Source organism: Balaenoptera acutorostrata, chromosome 4 (assembly GCF_949987535.1).
Source record: "Balaenoptera acutorostrata chromosome 4, mBalAcu1.1, whole genome shotgun sequence".
Taxonomy (NCBI): domain Eukaryota; kingdom Metazoa; phylum Chordata; class Mammalia; order Artiodactyla; family Balaenopteridae; genus Balaenoptera; species Balaenoptera acutorostrata.
Genome location: NC_080067.1, coordinates 11572353 through 11593397, shown reverse-complemented (window position 1 = coordinate 11593397; position 21045 = coordinate 11572353). Strand labels below are relative to the sequence as shown.

The 21045-nt window shown below is 38.2% G+C and overlaps 1 protein-coding gene across 4 annotated transcripts in view; it reads right to left on the bottom strand.

Annotated features, from left to right (window-relative positions):
* Positions 1-21045, bottom strand: part of HACL1 (2-hydroxyacyl-CoA lyase 1) — a 39350-nt gene that overhangs the window by 6060 nt on the left and 12245 nt on the right. For 3 of the 4 annotated variants that reach the window (XM_057545197.1, XM_028162002.2, XM_007166999.3), the window contains exons 9-16: positions 20422-20557; positions 16434-16539; positions 15702-15785; positions 14650-14751; positions 7079-7233; positions 6505-6663; positions 5572-5679; positions 4453-4639 (exon numbers count right to left, since the gene is read on the bottom strand). In XM_057545197.1, coding sequence (XP_057401180.1) covers positions 4453-4639; positions 5572-5679; positions 6505-6663; positions 7079-7233; positions 14650-14751; positions 15702-15785; positions 16434-16539; positions 20422-20557 — 1037 coding nt within the window. Of the gene's footprint in view, positions 1-4452; positions 4640-5571; positions 5680-6504; positions 6664-7078; positions 7234-7836; positions 7949-14649; positions 14752-15701; positions 15786-16433; positions 16540-20421; positions 20558-21045 lie in introns of all 4 variants that reach the window. The other variant, XM_057545199.1, reaches the window with a different exon arrangement.

The window sequence follows — 21045 nt, the reverse complement described above, 5'->3', positions numbered from 1 at the left end:
CTCCAGCTCTGTTCTTTCTAAGATTGCTCTGGCTATTTGAGGTCTTTTGTGGTTCCACACAAATTTTAGGATTGTTTGTTCTATTTCTGTGAAAAATGCCATTAAAATTCTGATAAGAGATTGCACTGAATCTGCATATTGCTTTGGGTAGTATGGACAGCTTAACAATATGAATTCTTCCAATCCGAGAGCATGGAATAGTTTCCATTTCTTTGTGCCTTCTTCAATTTTTTTCATTAATGTCTTATAGTTTTCAGTGTACAGATCTTTCATCTCCTTGGTTAAATTTATTCCTAGGTATTTTATTCTTTTTTGATGCAGTTGTAAATGAGATCGTTTTCTTAATTTCTCTGATAGTTTGTTGTTACTGTATAGAAACACAACAGAATTCTGTGTGTTAATTTTGTATCCTACAACTTTACTGAATTTATTATAATAGTTTTTCAGTGGAGTTTTTAGGGTTTTCTATATGTAATGTCACGCCATCTGCAAATAGTAACACTTCTACTTCTTTGCTTCCAATTTGGATGCTTTTCATTTCTTTTTCTTGCCTAATTGCTCTGGATAGGACCTCCAATACCATGTTGAATAAAAGTGGCAAGACTGAGCATCCTTGTCTTGGTCCTGATCTTAGAGGAAGCTTTAGCTTTTCACTGTTAAATATGATCTTAGCTGTGGGCTTGTGACACATGACCTTGATTATGTTGAGGTATGTTCCCTCTATAACCCCTTTGTTGAGATTTTTAAATCATAAATAGATGGTGAATTTTGTCAAATGCTTTTTTCTGTATCTGTTGAGATGATCATATGATTTTTATCCTTCATTTTGTTAACAAAGTGTACCACATTGATTGATTTGTAGATATCGAACCATCTTTGCATACCTGGAATAAATCTCACTTGATCATGGTATACAATCCTTTTAATGTACTGTTGAATTTGGTTTGCTAATGTTTTATTAAGGATTTTTACATCTATGTTAATCAGGGATACTGGCCTGTAATTTTCTTTTCTTGTGGTATCTTTGTCTGGTTTTGGTTATCAGGGTAATGCTGGCCTTGTAAAAATGACTTTGGAAGTGTCCCTTCCTCCTTTAATTTTTGGAAGAATTTGAGAGGAATTGATATTAATTCTGCTTTTAATGTTTGGTAGAATTCACCAATGAAGCCATCTGGTCCTGGACTTTTGTTTGAGAGGTTCTGATTACTGATTCAATCTCCTAACTTGTAATCCGTCTGTTCAGGTTTTCTATTTCTTCATGACTCAGTCTTGGCAGGTTATATGTTTCTAGGAATTTATCCATTTATTATAGGTTGTCAAATTTATTGGTATATAATTGTTCATAGTAGTCTCTATGAAATTTTGTATTTCCATGGTATCAGTTGTAATGGCTCATCTTTCATTTCTGATTTTATTTATTTGAGTCCTCTCTCTTTTTCTCTTGGTGTGTCTAGCTAAAGCTTTGTCAATTTTATCTTTTTAAAGAATCAGCTCTTAGGTCCAGTGGTCTTTTCTATTGTCTTTTTAGGCTCTATTTCATTTATTTGTGCTCTGATCTTTGTTATTTCTTTCCTTCGACTAACTTTGGGCTTTGTTTTTTTCCTAGTTCCCTCAGGTGTAAAGTTAGGTTGTTTGATTTTTTTGTTGTTGTTGTTTTTTGAGGTAGGCTTTTACTGCTATGAACCTCCTTCTTCGAACTGCTTCTGCTGTGTCCCATAAATTTTGATATGTTGTATTTCCATTTTCATTTGTCTCAAAGACATTTAAAATTTTTTCTTTTGATTTCTTCTTTGACCCCTTGGTTGTTCAGTGGCATGCTGTTTTATCTCCACATATTTGTGAATTTTCTAGTTTTCTTCTTGTAATTCATTTCTAGTTTCACACCACTGTGGTTGGAAAAGATGCTTGATATGATTTTAATCTTCTTAAATATATGAAGATTTGTTTTGTGGCCTAACATATGATCTATCTTGGAGAACATTCCACGTGCACTTGAAGAATGTGTATTCTGCTGCTTTTGGATGGAATGTTCTGAATATATCTGTTAAGGCCATCTGTTCTAATGTGTCATTTAAGGCTGATGTTTCCTAACTGATTTTCTGTCTGGATGAACTATCCATTGATGTAAGTGGGTATTAAAGTCTCCTACTATTATTGTATTGCTGTCTATTTCTCCTTTTAGGTCTGTTAATATTTGCATATGTATATATGCGCTCCTATGTTGTGTGCATATTTACAAATGTTATGTCCTATTGTTGGACTGACCTCTTTATCATTGTGCAATGCCCTTCTTTGTCCCTTATTACAGTCTTTGTTTTAAAGTCTATTTTATCTGATATAAGTATAGCTACCCCAGCTTTCTTTCGGTTTCCATTTGTATGAATTATCTTTTTCCATCTCTTCACTTTCAGTCTCTGTGTCCTTATATCTGAAGTGAGTCTCTTATAGGCAGCATATAGATGTGCCTTATTTTTATCCATTCAGCCACTCTATTTATTTTGATTCAAAAATCTAATCCATTAATACTTAAAGTTATTATTGATAGGTATGTACTTATTGCCATTTTGCTGTTTTCTGGCTGTTTTGTAGTTCCCCTTTTTTCCTTTCACCAACGTCCTTGATATCTGTCTTACAGAAACAGAATTTCAGTAGAATTCTATATGTTTCATAGTTTCCAAATTAATTTACATTTCATTGATTGTCCAGGTATCCGTTCTACCCATTTGTCCACTGCCTGCCTTGTTCAAAAAAGAAAAAAATCTAACAGCAGATACATGTATAAAGAACCAAGACAGAAACTACTTGAAAAAAAGTAAAACACTGAAAACAGCAGCTGATATGCAAGGTGCAGGCATGGAGGCCAGGTATATAAGAGAAAGCAAAGTAGCTGGACCAGAATCAGAGTACAAAGTATGAAAAGCAACTTAATCTGGGATGGGAGAGGAACATACTACACACTTTGTCATTTATTTTACTGCTATAGTCTACACCGTAGTTTTGCTTTAAAGGCCAAAGTAACTAACTCTGAATATAATTGCATAAATTACCCTATTATAGTCTCATATCCCATTGTGCTTCCTCCTCCACTCTGTCTTCCAGGCACTTTGGCTTTCTTTCAATTCCTTGGACTTGCCGTGCTCCCTCCTGCCAAAGAGCCTTTGCACATCTTTTCCCTCGCTTCTTTGCTGAGTTTGTCCCTACTTATCCTTCAGCTCTCAGTTTAAGCATCACTTCTGAGAAGTCTTCCTGGTGACTCCAATATAAATTGAATTCCTTTGTGGGGTTTTTTGTTTGTTTGTTTAAATTTACTTAATTGAAGTATAGTTGATTTACAATGTTGTGTTAATTTCTGCTATACAGCAAAGTGATTCAGTTATATATGTGCGTGTGTGTGTGTGTGTGTATACACACACATTTTTTTTCATATTCTTTTCCATTATGGTTTATAATAGAATTTTGAATATAGCTTCCTGTGTTATACAGTAGGACCTTGTTGTTTACCCATTTTATATATAATAGTTTGCACCTGCTAATCCTAAACTCCCAATCCATCCCTCCCCCACTCCCTCTCCACCTTGGCAACCATAAGTCTGTTCTCTATATCTGTCTGTTTCTGTTTCGTAGATAAGTTCATTTGTGTCATATTTTAGATTCCACATACAAGTGGTATCATATGGTATTTGTCTTTCACTTTCTTACTTCACTTAGTATGATACTCTCTAGGTCCATCCATGTTGCTGCAAATGGCATTATTTCATTCTTTTTTATGGCTGAGTAGTATTCCACTGTGTATATATATATATATATATATATATATATATATATATATGTATACATACTACATCTTCATCTGTCATTGGACATTTAGGTTGCTTCCATGTCTTGGCTGCTGTAAATAGTGCTGCAGTGAACACTGAGGTGTGTGTATCTTTTCAAATTATGGTTTTCTCCAGATATATGCCCAGCAGCAGGACTGCTAGATCATATGGCAACTCTGTTTTTAGTTTTTTGAGGAACCTCCATACTGTTTTCCACAGTATGGAAATTTACATTCCCATCAACAGTGTAGGAGGGTTCCCTTTTCTCCACACACCTCTTGGGTTCCTTTGTTTTATGTTCATTCAGAACTGGGTTTCTTTTCTTCAGAGGAATTGCCTCACTCTATTGTGATACATTCAGTTGAGAGGTGACTGGACTGTACTCTCCTACTGGACAGTAAACTCCATGAGGTGAGGGCCGAGCCTGGTTTGCTCACTATGCTATTCTTAGCACCTGACACAGCACACCTAACACATACCTCAACAAATATTCATTGAACAAACAAATGAAAGTGACAAGCTCAGAAACAGTTTAGACAGAACTCAGTAAATAACAGGGTGTTCTATTTGGTAGATACTTCTGGGGGTGGGAGGGGAGATGCATTTCTGCTTTCTGCTTAGCAATCATCTTTACCTGGGCTTTCCGCATGGCTTGCGGCTCAATCATGATGTTGATAAGACAGGGTTTAGTTGTGTCTGCCAGGCTCTGCCTCAGGGATTTCTGGAGTTCTTCTGGTGTTTGTACAAAATACCCTTTGCCTCCAAATGCAGTCATGACATGCTCATAATGTGAGTGTGGCAGAAGACACATTGGAGGGGCCCTGAAAAAGAAGGTCACAAGTCAATAGAAAAAATTCTCTAAAATAATTTGTGGAAAAATTTCGTATAAAATGAAAGGCATACTTTTACATAAACTGAGATGCCAGTACATTAAACTTTCCATACATTTTTTATTGTATGTATAGCGATGTCCAATAGAACTTTCTGTGATGATGGAAATTTTTATATCTGTGCTGCCCAGTATAGCAGTTACTAGTGACCTGTTGTGGTGAGCACTTGAAATGTAACTAGTTAAAAAGAGTAAGTGAATTTTTAATTTAACTTAAACAGCCACATGTAGCTAGTGGCTACTATACTGGGCAGTGAAGGCTACACCATCAACTATTATGAATCCCCCCTCCAAAAAAAAGAGGAAAAAAGGAATGGTTACTACAAAACAGCAAATAACAACAAAACAACAAACAGAGTCAGTGAGCCATAAGCAAACATACCCACAGCCTGCTCCCCTGCGGCTGACTCACAGATTCACAACTTCCTCATCCCACAGCCAGCCACAATACTGTCTCAGTTTGGCTCTGTCATCAAATGACCAAGATTTAGCTAAGCGGTAAAAGGAAGGAAGACCTCTATATCATAAATAATATGTAAACATCTGTATTCCTACATGGTGTAGTGGGAATAGTAGGACTGGGAGCATTTGCAATAAGCCTTTTCATTAACAAGGCTCAGACATGAAACTCATTCACCCGAGCCTTCAGTGGCTCCCTGATCATAAACTATTCATTGAAGTGCCAGTCAAGGATGGTTGTGCAAAAAGGAACCATGCAGACAGGGTGCCTGTCCTTCAGAGCAGCTGACCATGAAAACTGGCAATACTGACACCACAGGAGAAGGTTTCCAGTAGAGCACACTTTTTAAAGAGAGATTAAAATAGATGAGAAAACATAAATATACACTGTTCTGGGTTACTTACACTGTAGTAGCATCTCCAAATTTTAACATTTCCTTCCAAGTATCTGTATCAAAACCTTGGTAAATTCCATTGTTATTCACCACCAAAAGTATGATTGGCAAGTTGTACCTAAAATTGAGAGTAAAATATAAAGGAAATAATTTTTCATTCTGAAGCAATTTCTTTTCATTGGATTGAAATTTTAACTTGAAAATGGATAGTTTTCTATAAGCTTTTTTGTAATATTAGGGTAAGACCAAAAATTAAGCATTTGTTATCCTAATAAAGACTATCAAATTATTAACAGAAACATCATGGAGCAGTAGAAAGAATGCATGGTTAGTGGCTGGCAGACCTGGTCCCACCACTATGCAGCTACGGACCTCAGGAAAATGACTGAGCTTTTCTGACCCGTGGTTTTCACAGATCTGGGAGTTAATAAGAATGACACCTTCCATACTTAATTCCCTCTGAAGCACTTGTTCCTCACAACTGTCCTATAAGGTAGGAACTAGTACGACTCCTATCCCTACTTTAGAGGAGACTTAAGTTTGGTTAAGAGACTTAACCCTAGTCACCTGGGTCTGATGTGGTCAAGCCAGTATTTAAGTCCAGGCCAACTGACCCAGAGGCCGTTCTTTTAACCACCAAGCTCTGCTATCTCCATGCAGAAAACAAGCTTTTATCAGACCAGAACTTTTTTTTCAGTGACCTAAAAACTACTCCCCAGTTTTGCAGGTTTTGGGCATGTGGTAGAGAGATCATGAACATGCTGTCCTGGATGAGACAGACCCCAGGGTATTTATACCAGTATTCTCAGGACACAGCACAGTGCCATGCACGGGGCACCTGCCACATGGTGAACGCTTGGTAACTATTTGTTAGGCAAGTGGGTCTTGGGTATAATTTTTCATATTTTGGAGAAAGAAATGCTGACTCAGGATGCTGCTTTACCTGCAGATGGTTTCCACTTCCATGCCAGAAAATCCAAATGCACTGTCTCCTTCCACACAGATGACCCGCTGCCCTGGGTTTCTATCTTTAGCCACTAGAGCAGATGCAATGGCAAATCCCAAACCGACTCCCATTGTTCCAAAAGTACCAGCATCAAGCCTGTTGGGGAACAGAGCTAAAATGAAACCCTCTGGGGCATATCACAGATGGTGGGGTTGGCACAAATCTAGTCATTTTTACATGGCTCATGGAAAAATAAAGAACAATAAAACATTCTCCTTATTATTAAGTTTTTAGACTGTGAGGAACTAATTTGTTAAGGATAAGCAAATGAATGGGAGAAAGCACTCATGATTTCTTGGAAGACTGTGAATATATCCTTCGAACACTGAGTATACAAATTATCACATGATCTCAGGACATACCAAGCATAGAAACACTACAAAACGTCACCTAAGAATACTTTTATGAAGTATGTCCTTACACTGGCCACGTATAATTTTCAAATGTTTTCTCAATCTGCTTTTTGTAGTTTCTAATTTAACACGTTCCAATTCATTATAATTTCCTTTACCTGTGACGAGGAAAGTAGTTTTGAAGCACAGTGCGCCCAATATCCATAGTATTTGCTCCTTCGCTCACCACAAAACAGTCTCTGGGCAGTTGTTCTTGAATGTGGTAGAATACTGTGTAATAATTCATAGGCAGGGATTTTTTGAAAGCTAATTCCTAAAATATCAGAGGGAAATAGAATCAAATTAGATTAAGATGCAGTGAAAATAAACAGCATCAATAAGCTACTTTCAAACTTACTTGCAACAGCCAAAGGCTATGAAATTCCCAAATGGCCACTAGATGATGACTCTGACAAGCTAACTGATCTGTAAACAGTCCTAGGGGACAGCCTAAGAAAAACGGGTCCCAGTCCCAATTTGGGACACAATCAAATAAGGCAGGAAATATCCCTCTTCCTGGAGATCCACAACGCACACTAGCATATTAAAGACTAAGACGTCCTATAGTAAAGATAGCTGAAGACACTGGGTTAAGCAAAACTAAACAGTCTTATTTGAGCACTTTCAGAGAAACACTGCCTTAGAAAAAGTGAAAATTTTATTCTAGAATATTTTCATCTAAAATATGACCCTACACTTAAAATTAAAAATGAAGTCAGGGTTTTAGAAAATCTAATCTTTCCCCACATGGAAAGGGGATATGCTTCACCCACTACTCTGGAAGGTCTCTAAATGGAGGGAAAACAGCAAGGTTATTGCCCTTGTCTAGCCAAATGCCTTTTAGAGCTTCAGCAGCAAAGCCCCACTGCCTCTTCACCTGTACTACTTTGGTCTGCTGGAGATCATACCCAAGATGGATGAGCGACCCGCCTATGCTCGTGCACCAGAGAAGAGAGGCAAGATCCTTCCACCTTAAACTAAGGTGATTCCTATGGAAAAGAAGGAATTAATCACTATACCATTCAGGAAAGAAAACTGAGACTGGCTCCTGATAGGAGAAAGTCATTGATTAAAATTCCAAAGAAAGAAAGAATCATGTAGAAACAACTCTACTTGTTTGGAAAATGCAAATTTATTCCAAGACGACTGATATATTAGGGAACAATATGAGTAAAGCTGGAATTTCGTATTTGATTATGAATGATTCCATCAGTTAGAAACACTACATGAACCCAGAAAACTGCACCCAGCTGAACCAAGATGCAGAGTAATACACAAAACAGCAAAAAAAAAAAAAAAAATCAGGAACAGCTGGAGAGGAGCTTCAAGATGGCAGAAGAGTAAGACATGGAGATCACCTTCCTCCCCACAAATACATCAGAAATACATCTACATGTGGAACAACTCCTACAGAACACCTACTGAACGCTGGCAGAAGACCTCAGACCTCCCAAAAGGCAAGAAAATCCCCATGTACCTGGGTAGGGCAAAAGAAAAAAGAAATAGCAGAGACAAGAGAATAGGGATGGGACCTGCACCAGTGGGAGGGAGCTGTGAAGGAGGAAAGGTTCCCACACACTAGGAAGCCGCTTTGCGGGCGGAGACTGCGGGTGGCAGAGGGGGGAAGCTTCGGAGCCACGGAGGAGAGCACAGCAACAGGGGTGCAGAGGGTAAAGCAGAGAGATTCCTGCACAGAGGATCGGTGCCCACTAGCACTCACCAGCCCGAGAGGCTTGTCTGCTCACCCGCGGGGGCGGGCGGGGGCTGGGAGCTGAGGCTCGGGCTTCGGAGGTCGGATCCCAAGGAGAGAACTGGGGTTGGCGGCGTGAACACAGCCTGAAGGGGGCTAGTGCACCACAGCTAGCTGGGAGGGAGTCCGGGAAAAGGTCTGGAGCTGCCAAAGAGGCAAGAGACTTTTTCTTGCCTCTTTGTTTCCTGGTGCGCGAGGAGAGGGGATGAAGAGCACCGCTTAAAGGAGCTGCAGAGACGGGCACAAGCCGCGGCTATCAGCGCGGACCCCAGAGGCGGGCATGAAACGCTAAGGCTGCTGCTGCCGCCACCAAGAAGCCTGTGTGCGAGCACAGGTCACTATCCACACTGCCCCTCCCAGGAGCCTGTGCAGCCCGCCACGGCCAGGGTCCCGTGATCCAGGGACAACTTCCCCGGGAGAATGCACGGCGCACCTCAGGCTGCTGCAACGTCACACTGGCCTCTGCCGCCGCAGGCTCGCCCTGCATCCGTACCCCTCCCTCCCTCCGGCCTGAGTGAGCCAGAGCCCCTGAAGCAGCTGCTCCTTTAACCCCGTCCTGTCTGAGCGAATGGATACAAAAACAAGACCTGTATATATGCTGTCTACAAGAGACCCACTTCAGACCTAGGGACACATACAGACTGAAAGTGAGGGGATGGAAAAAGATATTCCATGCAAATGGAAATCAAAAGAAAGCTGGAGGAGCAATTCTCATACCAGACAAAACAGACTTTAAAATAAAGACTATTACAAGAGATAAAGAAGGACACTACATAATGATGAAGGGATCAATCCAAGAAGAAGATATAACAATTGTAAATATTTAGGCACCCAACATAGGAGCACCTCAATGCACAAGGCAAATGCTAACAGCCATAAAAGGGGAAATCGACAGTAACACAATAATAGTAAGGGACTTAAACACCCCACTTTCACTAATGGACAGATCATCCAAAATGAAAATAAATAAGGAAACACAAGCTTTAAACGATACATTAAACATGATGGACTTAATTGATATTTATAGGACATTCCATACAAAAACAACTGAATACACTTTCTTCTCAAGTGCTCATGGAACATTCTCCAGGATAGATCATATCTTGGGTCACAAATCAAGCCTTGGTAACTTTAAGAAAACTGAAATCGCATCAAGTATCTTTTTTGACCACAACATTATGAGACTAGATATCAATTCCAGGAAAAAATCTGTAAAAAATACAAACACATGGAGGCTAAACAATACACTATTAAATAACCAAGAGATTATTGAAGAAATCAAAGAGGAAATTAAAAAATACCTAGAGACAAATGACAATGAAAACACAACAACCCAAAACCTATGGGATGCAGCAAAAACAGTTCTAAGAGGGAAGTTTATAGCAATACAATCTTACCTCAAGAAACAAGAAACATTTCAAATAAACAACCTAACCTTACACCTAAAGCAATTAGAGAAAGAACAAAAAAACCCCAAAGTTAGCAGAAGGAAAGAAATCATGAAGATCAGATCAGAAATCAATGAAAAAGCAATAAAGGAAACGATAGCAGAGATCAATAAAACTAAAAGCTGGTTCTTTGAGAAGATAAACAAAATTGATAAACCATTAGCCAGACTCATCAAGAAAAAAAGGGAGAAGATGCAAATCAACAGAATTAGAAATGAAAAAGGAGAAGAAACAACTGACACTGCAGAAATACAAAGGATGATGTGAGATTACTACAAGCAACTATATGCCAATAAAATGGACAACCTGGAAGAAATGGACAAATTCTTAGAAATGCACAACCTTCTGAGACTGAACCAGGAAGAAGTAGAAAATATGAACAGACCAATCACAAGCACTGAAATTGAAATTGTGATTTAAAATCTTCCAGCAAACAAAAGTCCAGGACCGGATGGCTTCACAGGCAAATTCTATCAAACATGTAGAGAAGAGCTAACACCTATCCTTATCAAACTCTTCCAAATATAGCAGAGGGAGGAACACTCCCAAACTCATTCTACAAGGCCACCATCACCCTGATAACAAAACCAGACAAAGATGTCACAAAGAAAGAAAACTACAGGCCAATATCACTGATGAACATAGATGCAAAAATCCTCAACAAAATACTAGCAAACAGAATCCAACAGCACATTAAAAGGATCATACACCATGATCAAGTGGGGTTTATCCCAGGAATACAAGGATTCTTCAATATATGCAAATCAATCAATGTGATACACCACATTAATAAACTGAAGCAGAAAAACCATATGATCATCTCAATAGATGCAAAGAAAGCTTTTGACAAAATTCAACACCCATTTATGATAAAAACCCTGCAGAAAGTAGGCATAGAGGGAACTTTCCTCAACAGAATAAAGGCCATATATGACAAACCCACAGCCAACATCGTCCTCAATGGAGAAAAACTGAAACCATTTCCACTAAGATCAGGAACAAGACAAGGTTGCCCACTCTCACCACTCTTATTCAACATAGTTTTGGAAGTTTTAGCCACAGCAATCAGAGAAGAAAAAGAAATAAATGGAATCCAAATCGGAAAAGAAGAAGTAAAGCTGTCACTGTTTGCAGATGACATGATATTATACATAGAGAATCCTAAAGATGCTACCAGAAAACTACGAAAGCTAATCAATGCATTTGGTAAAGTAGCAGAATACAAAATTAATGCACAGAAATCTCTTGCATTCCTATACACCAATGATGAAAAATCTGAAAGTGAAATTAAGAAAACATTCCCATTTACCATTGCAACAAAAAGAATAAAATACCTAGGAATAAACCTACCTAAGGAGACAAAAGATCTGTATGCAGAAAATTATAAGACACTGATGAAAGAAATTAAAGATGATACAAATAGATGGAGAGATATACCATGTTCTTGGATTGGAAGAATCAACATTGTGAAAATGACTCGACTACCCAAAGCAATCTACAGATTCAATGCAATCCCTATCAAACTACCAATGGCATTTTTCACATAACTAGAACAAATAATTTCACAATTTGTATGGAAACACAAAAGACCCCGAATAGCCAAAGCAATATGGAGAAAGAAAAACGGAGCTGGAGGAATCAGGCTCCCTGACTTCAGACTACACTACAAAGCTACAGTAATCAAGACAGTATGGTACTGGCACAAAAACAGAAATATAGATCAATGGAACAGGATAGAAAGCCCAGAGATAAACCCACGCACATATGGTCACCTTATCTTTGATAAAGGAGGCAAGAATATACAGTGGAGAAAAGACAGCCTCTTCAATAAGTGGTGCTGGGAAAACTGGACAGCTACATGTAAAAGAACGAAATTAGAACACTCTCTAACACCATACACAAAAATAAACTCAAATTGAATTAAAGACCTAAATGTAAGGCCAGGCACTATCAAACTCTTAGAGGAAAACATAGGCAGAACACTCTATGACATAAATCACAGCACGGTCCTTTTTGACCCACCTCCTAGGCAAATGGAAATAAAAACAAAAATAAACAAATGGGACCTAATGAAACTTAAAAGCTTTTGCACAGCAAAGGAAACCATAAACAAGAACAAAATGACAACCCTCATAATGGGAGAAAATATTTGCATATGAAGCAACTGACAAAGGATTAATCTCCAAAATTTACAAGCAGCTCATGCAGCTCAACATGAAAAAAACAAACAACCCAATCCAAAAATGGGCAGAAGACCTAAACAGACATTTCTCCAAAGAAGATATACAAATTGCCAACAAACACATGAAAGAATGTTCAACATCATTAATCACTACAGAAATGCAAATCAAAACTACAGTGAGATATCATCTCACACCGGTCAGAATGGCCATCATTAAAAAATCTACAAACAATAAATGCTGGAGAGGGTGTGGAGAAAAGGGAAGCCTCTTGCACTGTTGGTGGGAATGTAAATTGATACAGCCACTATGGAGAACAGTATGGAGGTTCCTTAAAAAACTAAAAATAGAACTACCATACGACCCAGCAATCCCACTACTGGGCATATACCCTGAGAAAACCATAATTCAAAAAGAGTCATGCACCAAAATGTTCGTTGCAGCCCTATTTACAATAGCCAGGACATGGAAACAACCTAAGTGTCCATCAACAGATGAATGGATAAAGAAGATGTGGCACATATATACAATGGAATATTACTCAGCCATAAAAAGAAATGAAACTGAGTTATTTGTAGTGAGGTGGATGGACCTAGAGTCTGTCATAGAGAGTGAAGTAAGTCAGAAGGAGAAAAACAAATACCGTATGCTAACACATATATACGGAATCTAAAAAAGAAAAAAAATGGTCATGAAGAACCTAGGGGCAAGACGGGAATAAAGACACAGACCTACTAGAGAATGGACTTGAGGATACGGGGAGGGGGAAGGTTAAGCTGGGACAAAGTGAGAGAGTGGCATGGACATATATACACTACCAAACGTAAAATAGATAGCTAGTGGGAAGCAGCCGCATAGCACGGGGAGATCAGCTCGGTGCTTTGTGACCACCTAGAGGGGTGGGATAGGGAGGGTGGGATAGGGAGGGAGACACAAGAGGGAAGAGATATGGGGACATATGTATATGTATAACTGATTCACTTTGTTATAAAGAAGAAACTAACACTCCACTGTAAAGCAATTATACTCCAATAAAGATGTTAAAAAAAAATCAGGAACAACTTTTCTGACAATCAAAGAGGAAACACTATCCATATACAAAGACTTTAAACAAAAATTGCCAAATCCTGCAGAAGTGGCTCATTTTAGTGCTAACAGTGGATGGTTTGGTAGTTTCATACATTACTATAAATTCTAAAGACTTCAGCTATCAGGCAGAGCCATGAATGCAGATGAGGAAGTTGCAAAAGAATTTCCAGCAGTGATACAAAAGTTAATTGAAAAAGAAAGCTACAAATGGTCTCACTAATATAAAATGAAATGAAGTGAAATGAAATTAAATGAAATAAACGTGAGGGGATGGATGTGTTAACTAACTAGATGGGGCGAACTCTTTCACAGTGTGTTTATCAATGCACCATGATGTACCTTTAAATATCTTAGCATTTTATACATCAATTACACCTCCATAGGGACTTCCCTGGTGGCTCAGTACTTAAGAATCTGCCTGCCAATGCAGGGGACACGGCTTTGAGCCCTGGTCTGGGAAGATCCCACATGCCGCAGAGCAACTAAGACCGTGCATCACAACTACTGAGCCTGTGCTCTAGAGTCCATGAGCCACAACTACTGAGCCCATGTGCTGCAACTACTGAAGCCCAAGCACCTAGAGTCCGTGCTCCGCAACAAAGAGAAGCCACCACAATGAGAAGCCCGCGCACCACAACGAAGAGTAGCCCCCGCTCACCGCAACTAGAGAAAGCCCGCGCGCAGCAACAAAGACCCAACGTGGCCAAAAATAAATAAATAAATAAATTAGAAAAATTATACCTCAATAAAGCAGAAATTAAAAAAAAGAAAAAGGTGGCTATACATTAGATCAAATTTTCAGTTTTGATGAAACACCTGTCTATTATAAATGCATACCTCGGAGAACTTATATCTTACAGGACAAACATGCCCCAACATGCCCCAGGATTTAAGGTTCCAAAAGATCTCTTGTGATTTGGTGCCAAGGTCAAACTGAGGACAAGGAGCCACACCCATCCACATTGGCTCTTACGACTCTCTGTCCAATGTCAGATCCCCTCTTTCCACTGCTTCACAGTACCTCACGAGCTATAACCTTTCCAATGCCCACTTCCACAAGAAACTTCAGGTGCCATATTTATTGTAACACATATATGAATGTGTGTGTGTGTGTGTGTGTATCTTACACATTGTGATTTTAGGAATGCAAATGTCATGCTATGACAGAACTAACTCAACCATGGACCTGAAGTGTTCTTGAGTTTCAGTGGGTCCCATATTACCTTGGATAAAGCTTCATTGCTCTTCATTTTTTCTCTCAGAATTTTCCACCACTTGCTCTCAGGAGGATACTGCCATGGTGTTTTCTCAAATTGTTCTAAAAGCTAAAAAACCAGAAACTTTTTCTTTCCTTTTTGAAAATAAACTTAAATCATATTAGCATAAAAATCTCTTCTAAAAAAGACAATACAGCTACACTATCCTACCTTTCACATCACTCATACTCTGTTTTTCCTCTGGGCAGTAAACAACTGATAGAAGATAAATAGGTACCATGGAAAGCTTCTGCTTGGTTCAGTGATGACTTCTACCAGTAACTGGGATCCCATAAGACAAAGCAGAACTGTAACCCCCTCCATACTTCACAGGCAGGGGGGCTCGTAAGCCTTCCTCTGCCTCTGACAATAGGAGGAAAATCACCCTGCCAAAGAACCCCTGCAAGAAGACTCATAGCCCCAATACCCAGGGATTCCCATGATACAGACCAAATGCTCCAGAGTGTTTTAATATTGGGGATTACATCTTAATTTTGTATAATCATGATAATGATACCAATTTGTATCCAAAGTCATGGGACAAATGTGCCTACATTTTGTCTGTCACAGTGAAATGTATAAATTATATACAAATAATAAGAATCTGGACAAGTTCCTGATTACAGTTTGAAGAGTAAAAATCTCTTTATTGCCTAAAGAAATACTAAGTTAGATTTTTTCCAGTACATAAAGCCATTTCTTGGCTGTAAGTTCAATTCCTCTGGAAGCTGTATTATAATCTTTCAGATAGCTGAAATCAGTTTGCCGGCTGAATGCCTTTAAATTTTCCATCACCTTTCAAAAATGCTTAACTTACCCACATACAAATTATCTATACATAAGGAGCTGGATTTACCAAGTTCCATAGTTATATTTAAGAATAGCTTTCCATCATAAATTTTATTTAAAATAGATATTAATAGACCTGTCACCAAGTGAATCAAGACTGAAACATTTTCAAGAACTGACTTCCGTAAAGACCAAGCCACATAAACTAAAACCCAGGCAAAAGCTCTCACCTGTTTAGTAACAGCATTTATGTCTCCTAGCAAGGTCACAGCAGGTCTTACATTATTCCCCAACTCTTCTGCACAGATATCAACCTAAAAAAGAGGCAAGGCTAAAGAACAAGCTGTGTTTATTCTTAAAAATCTTTAAGAATTAAGACAATAAATGGACTGTGCATTTTACACATAAGCATATGATTAAGATTTGATATTCAAGAAGTTCCTTGATAAAAGAATAAATCCACGGAACTATATGAGTATCATAGCTAGTATAGAAACCTCACTATCACTTCAAGAAGTAAAATTGCTGTGTCAGTTAGGCTTGAACATTTAAAATTTTATTAAACCTTGTGTAATTGTTCTTAAAAAAAAAAAAGAAACCTCACTATCTTCCCTCATTTTAAAATCTACTCCGGGGACTTCCCTGGTGGCGCAGTGGTTAAGAATCTGCCTGCCAATGCAGGGGATGTGGGTTCGAGCCCTGGTCCGGGAAGATCCCACATGCCAAGGAGCAACTAAGCCCGTGTGCCACAACTACTGAGCCTGCGTACAACAACTCCTGAAGCCTGTGCGCCTAGAGCCTGTGCTCCACAACAAGAGAAGCCACTGCAGTGAGAAGCCCGCACACCGCAATGAAGATTAGCCCCCGCTCGCTGCAACTAGAGAAAGCCCAAGTGCAGCACTGAAGACCCAACGCAGCCAAGAATCAATCAATCAATCAATTAATCTCTCCTCTTTGAGTACCTGGATAAACTTCACATCTGGCTGATATCTTGGAGGCAGTCCAAAATGTAAAATCCAATTTAATCTGGCACCAAATAACACAATTACATCAGCAAATTGCAAAGCCCTATTAAAAAGAAAAATCTGATATAACAAAAAGGATATCTACATTCTTATTTGAATTATTCTAAAGTTAATTTCTAAAGTATTTGGAAAAGTCTAAATAATTTGGATCTTGTACTGGTCTTGAGAATTTGATCTTTCAAACTGAAATAATTTATGAAGCCATTCTATTTAAATAGTAATCCAAAAGATGAAATAAGTAGAAAATACTACCGTAAGACTTTATCTATACTCTATATCATTTATTACTTTTTTATCATTAGAAAAATTAATACAAGTATACTGTAGATAATCTGGAAAAAGCAGAAAAGTATAAAGAAAAAGCCAAAATCTCCCAATAATACCATCAACTTATAAAGTATTATTAATATCCTGGCATAATTTCATCTAGTCTTTTTTTCTACACATGTGTATTTTTATATAGTTGAGCTTATATACTAAATACTGTCTCATGCACTTTTGCTTATCATAAATGTTTTCCTTTATCATTAAGTTCTTCTTAAATACAAATTTTAAAGGCTACCCATTTTGTTGAACACAAATTTATTTCACCTCTTCTCAACTGCTGGATATTTTCTTTGTTATTAACAGTACTGGGTTGCACATCTTTATTTGAATCTTAATATATACTTCATATTGATTCCTTGAAGCAGGTATTTTTATGATGATTGATTCACTTTCCCCAACTGCTTTCAAAAAATATTACACCAGGTATATTTCTAATAGTTTTATATATCTTAGTATTTTTGTCAATATAACTTCAATTTTTTGATATTTACTTTGATATCCACTCTGATATTAATAACCCTTGCTTTCCTTTTGTTTACCTCATACATCTTTGCTTGCTTTTACACTGTATCATTTTGTTTCCGATGTGGCTCTAATGATGCACACAACTGTCATTATTATTGGTCCAATTGAAATGTCATGCCTTTTTCCAGGATAATTTTTATTATAATAATTGCCGTGGGTTTTCTTTTTTCTACTTCTTGGCTATTTCCCATTTTTCTTATCTTTTGTCCAAAGAGGATCTGTTTGTTTTTTTTTTGCTTTTACCTTCTGCAGTGGCTTATGCTATTTTTCACAGAAATTCAGTTATTATTTCAACTATATAGTCAAAAAAGCTATCCTCATATACTGTTTTGGTCCTGTGGGACCCAATTTAACTAACAGATAAAAACTGAAAATGGAAGGATAGATTTGCTTATAGATACTCCAAAACTTGAAATTGTTGATACTTGAAATTGTTGATACAATTATTTATAGCCCCTTACAATCTTTTCTATATTATTAATGTCATTAATATTATCTTCTTAAAATTCAACAGGAATGAAGAAAAACTTCAGCTCAACCCAAGTTAAAGTATATTAAAAGAAAAAACATTGTAATAATTAATTTGGCTACTGTACAATGTATACTAATATGAAAAAAGTAAACATATAAGCTTATTAAAATAGCATTAAATGAGCAACATTAAAGATTGAACAGGAAACATGACATTTAAAAACCCCTCAAAATTAATTTAGTGTTTGCATGACAACATGAAAATTACCAAATGTAGAACAGTGGTAAACTGTGGAGAGGGAGGGAGGAAATGGGATCAGGTAAGATATGCAGGGACTACAAACAAATCTGTAATTTTTTGTTTCTTAAAAAAAAAACTTAAAGCAACAACATACTACTTAATATTATATTTGATAAAGTTGAGTGGTGGTTACATAGTACTCATTAAATTACTCTTTCATTTGTATATTTATAATATTTCATAATAAAGAAATTTAAAAAAACACATGGTTTATCAGAAAGTGTGTTTTAAAAATTTAAAAAGAAGAGGGGCTTCCCTGGCGGTCCAGTGGATAAGACTCCAAGCTCCCACTGCAGGGGGCGTGGGTTTGATCCCTGGTTGGGGACTAAGATGCCACATGTGGCAGGGCAAAAAAAAAACAGTAAAAAGAATGAGGTGAAGTCAATTAAAAAAAAAAAAATCTAAGAAGAAGAGACTTCCAGTGCCAGCCAAGGCTGGGTAATCCCACTCCAGCCTAGCTCTCCCACTAATACAGTGGAAACTCTGAACAAACTAGAAAAAGCAACTACCTGAGGCTTCTGAAAAGTAAACAACAGTAGGTGGACCGGGACGAGATCAAAGAAGTGACCCATGCAGGCAGTGAGTTTTTAAGGTTTTCCCCTCTTTTATCTCTTCGCTTTGATTCAGAGCAGTCCTAGTTGCAGAACTAAAGGAAAGCAAAAACTTGGAGAGAAACCGTGTCTTTTTGGCCAGAAGATCAGGAAACGGGACCCTGCATGCCTAAGAGCGTGGGGGGAAAGCTCCAAAATTTTCTTTTTCTCTATTTCTCTCTCACAGCTGTGCTGTGAGGGCAGCACAGCGGCACTGTGGTAAGTCCTAAGCAGCTAAAATCCCAAGAGAAACTTCATTTTTCAGGCAAAAGGAACTGGGAAAAGGGGCCCCTGTGGTCTGGAGAATATGGGGGCATCCCCCTTATCTTTCATCTTTCTTTTTTTTCCTGCCACTTTGCCTCAAAGGCAGCACCTGTTGTGTGGTATGATAAGGTAGCAGCAAGGGCCAGGAAAAGGGACTCTGGGAAATGGGTGGGCTATGTCTTAAGAGAGAAAAGGAATCCCTAGTTCTGGATATTAACCAGCATGTTTATATCCAGAACTGGGGCTGGGGCTCACTCCTGGGCTAGGCATGTGTGGACAGACCCAAAGGAGCATAGCAAAGGCTTTGGAAATCAACTGACCCTGGAACCATGCTCACAGTGAGTGAGTGAGTCAGAACCTGCAGTCTGAATCTAACCAAGCTAACTGCTTGCTAAAACAAACAAACAAAATCAGCATTCTACAGAGGATTTTGGTATGACCTAGAATCTCACAACACAGTATTCAAAACTCTAGGATACTATCCAAAACTACTCAAAACACAAAGAACCAGAATAATGTAACCAATTTCAAAAGAAAATATAATGAATAGATGCCAATTGTACTGATGACCCAGATGTTAGAATCAGTAAACACATATTTTATTTTATTTATTTATTTTTTAAACATCTTTATTGAAGTATAATTGCTTTACAATGGTGTGTTAGTTTCTGCTTTATAACAAAGTGAATCAGTTATACATATACATATGTTCCCATATCTCTTCCCTCTTGCGTCTCCCTCCCTCCCACCCTCCCCATCCCACCCCTCTAGGTGGTCACAAAGCACCGAGCTGATCTCCCTGTAAACACATACTTTAAATCAGCTATTATAACTATGTTCCATAAGGTAAACAAAAATACTCTTGAAATAAATGGGAAGATAAACATTCTCCGCAGAGAAATAGAACATATAAAGTAGACAAAAGGATTAAAAAGAATTAAACAGTTATTCAGGGACCTATGGGACAATATCAACATGCCTAATATTTGTGTTACTTCAGAAAAGAGAAAGAGATCGGTGTAGAAAAAAATATTTGAAGAAATAACGGCCCAAAACTTTCCAAATTTGGTGAAAGGTATCAATGTACAGATTCAAGAAGATTATAGAACCCCAAACAGGATAAACTAAAAGAAAACCGTGTCCAGACACATCATAATCAAACTGCTGAAAAACAAAGATAAAAAAAAATTCTGGAAGGAGCCACAGAAAGACAACTACATCAGCGGACAGAGATTCAAATGACTACAGATTTCTCATCTGAAACCATGAGAGTCAGGAGATAGAGGACAACATCTTTAAAGTGTTGAAAAGTCTAAAAAGAAACAGATGTGCTTAAAATTATGTGATTCTTTCAGAACTCCTCCTAGATTCATTAACGTCACAAAATAATTTAAATTAGCCTGGAATCTGCCAAGCCATTGTATTTAAAACCTGGAGCGCCACGTACCTGGATCTGGCAGCACCTACACAGTTTGGATGGTTGTCAGGGATAACACCCTTTCCCATGGGGGTGGGCAGAAATGGCAATTTACATTGCTCCACCAATTTCCTGATACTCTCCTCTGCACGGGCATAAGCAGCACCTACAAGAAATCAAAATGTATTGGACAAGTCAGTTAAGCTCCAGACACTGTGACCCTTAAAATAGTTCATGTGAAATTGCTTTTAGAACTTCTCAAACATTCTCCTGCTCAGGGCTTAAACTCAAAACAAGTTGTGACTACGGTTTTTGTTTTTTGGCCACGCCACGTGGCACGTGGGATCTTAGTTCCCCGACCAGGGATCAAACCTGTGCCCCTGCGGTGGAAGTGCAGAGTCTTAACCACTGGACCACCAGGGAAGTCCTGTGACTACGGTTTTTATCTTTGGTATTTTACAATGTTTAAGAGGGCAATAGTTCTAATTTCCCCCCCAAGTAATATTATCAATTATTCTGAACGACGTCTACCCCCAAACAAAAGTTGCACTTCACATCTCTTGCTGCTCTTAATTGTCAGTTCTATGCTACTTTCCTATTGGATTACTACTCACAATTCCCTGGACACACATCTACTGGTAGGCGCAGGTGGGA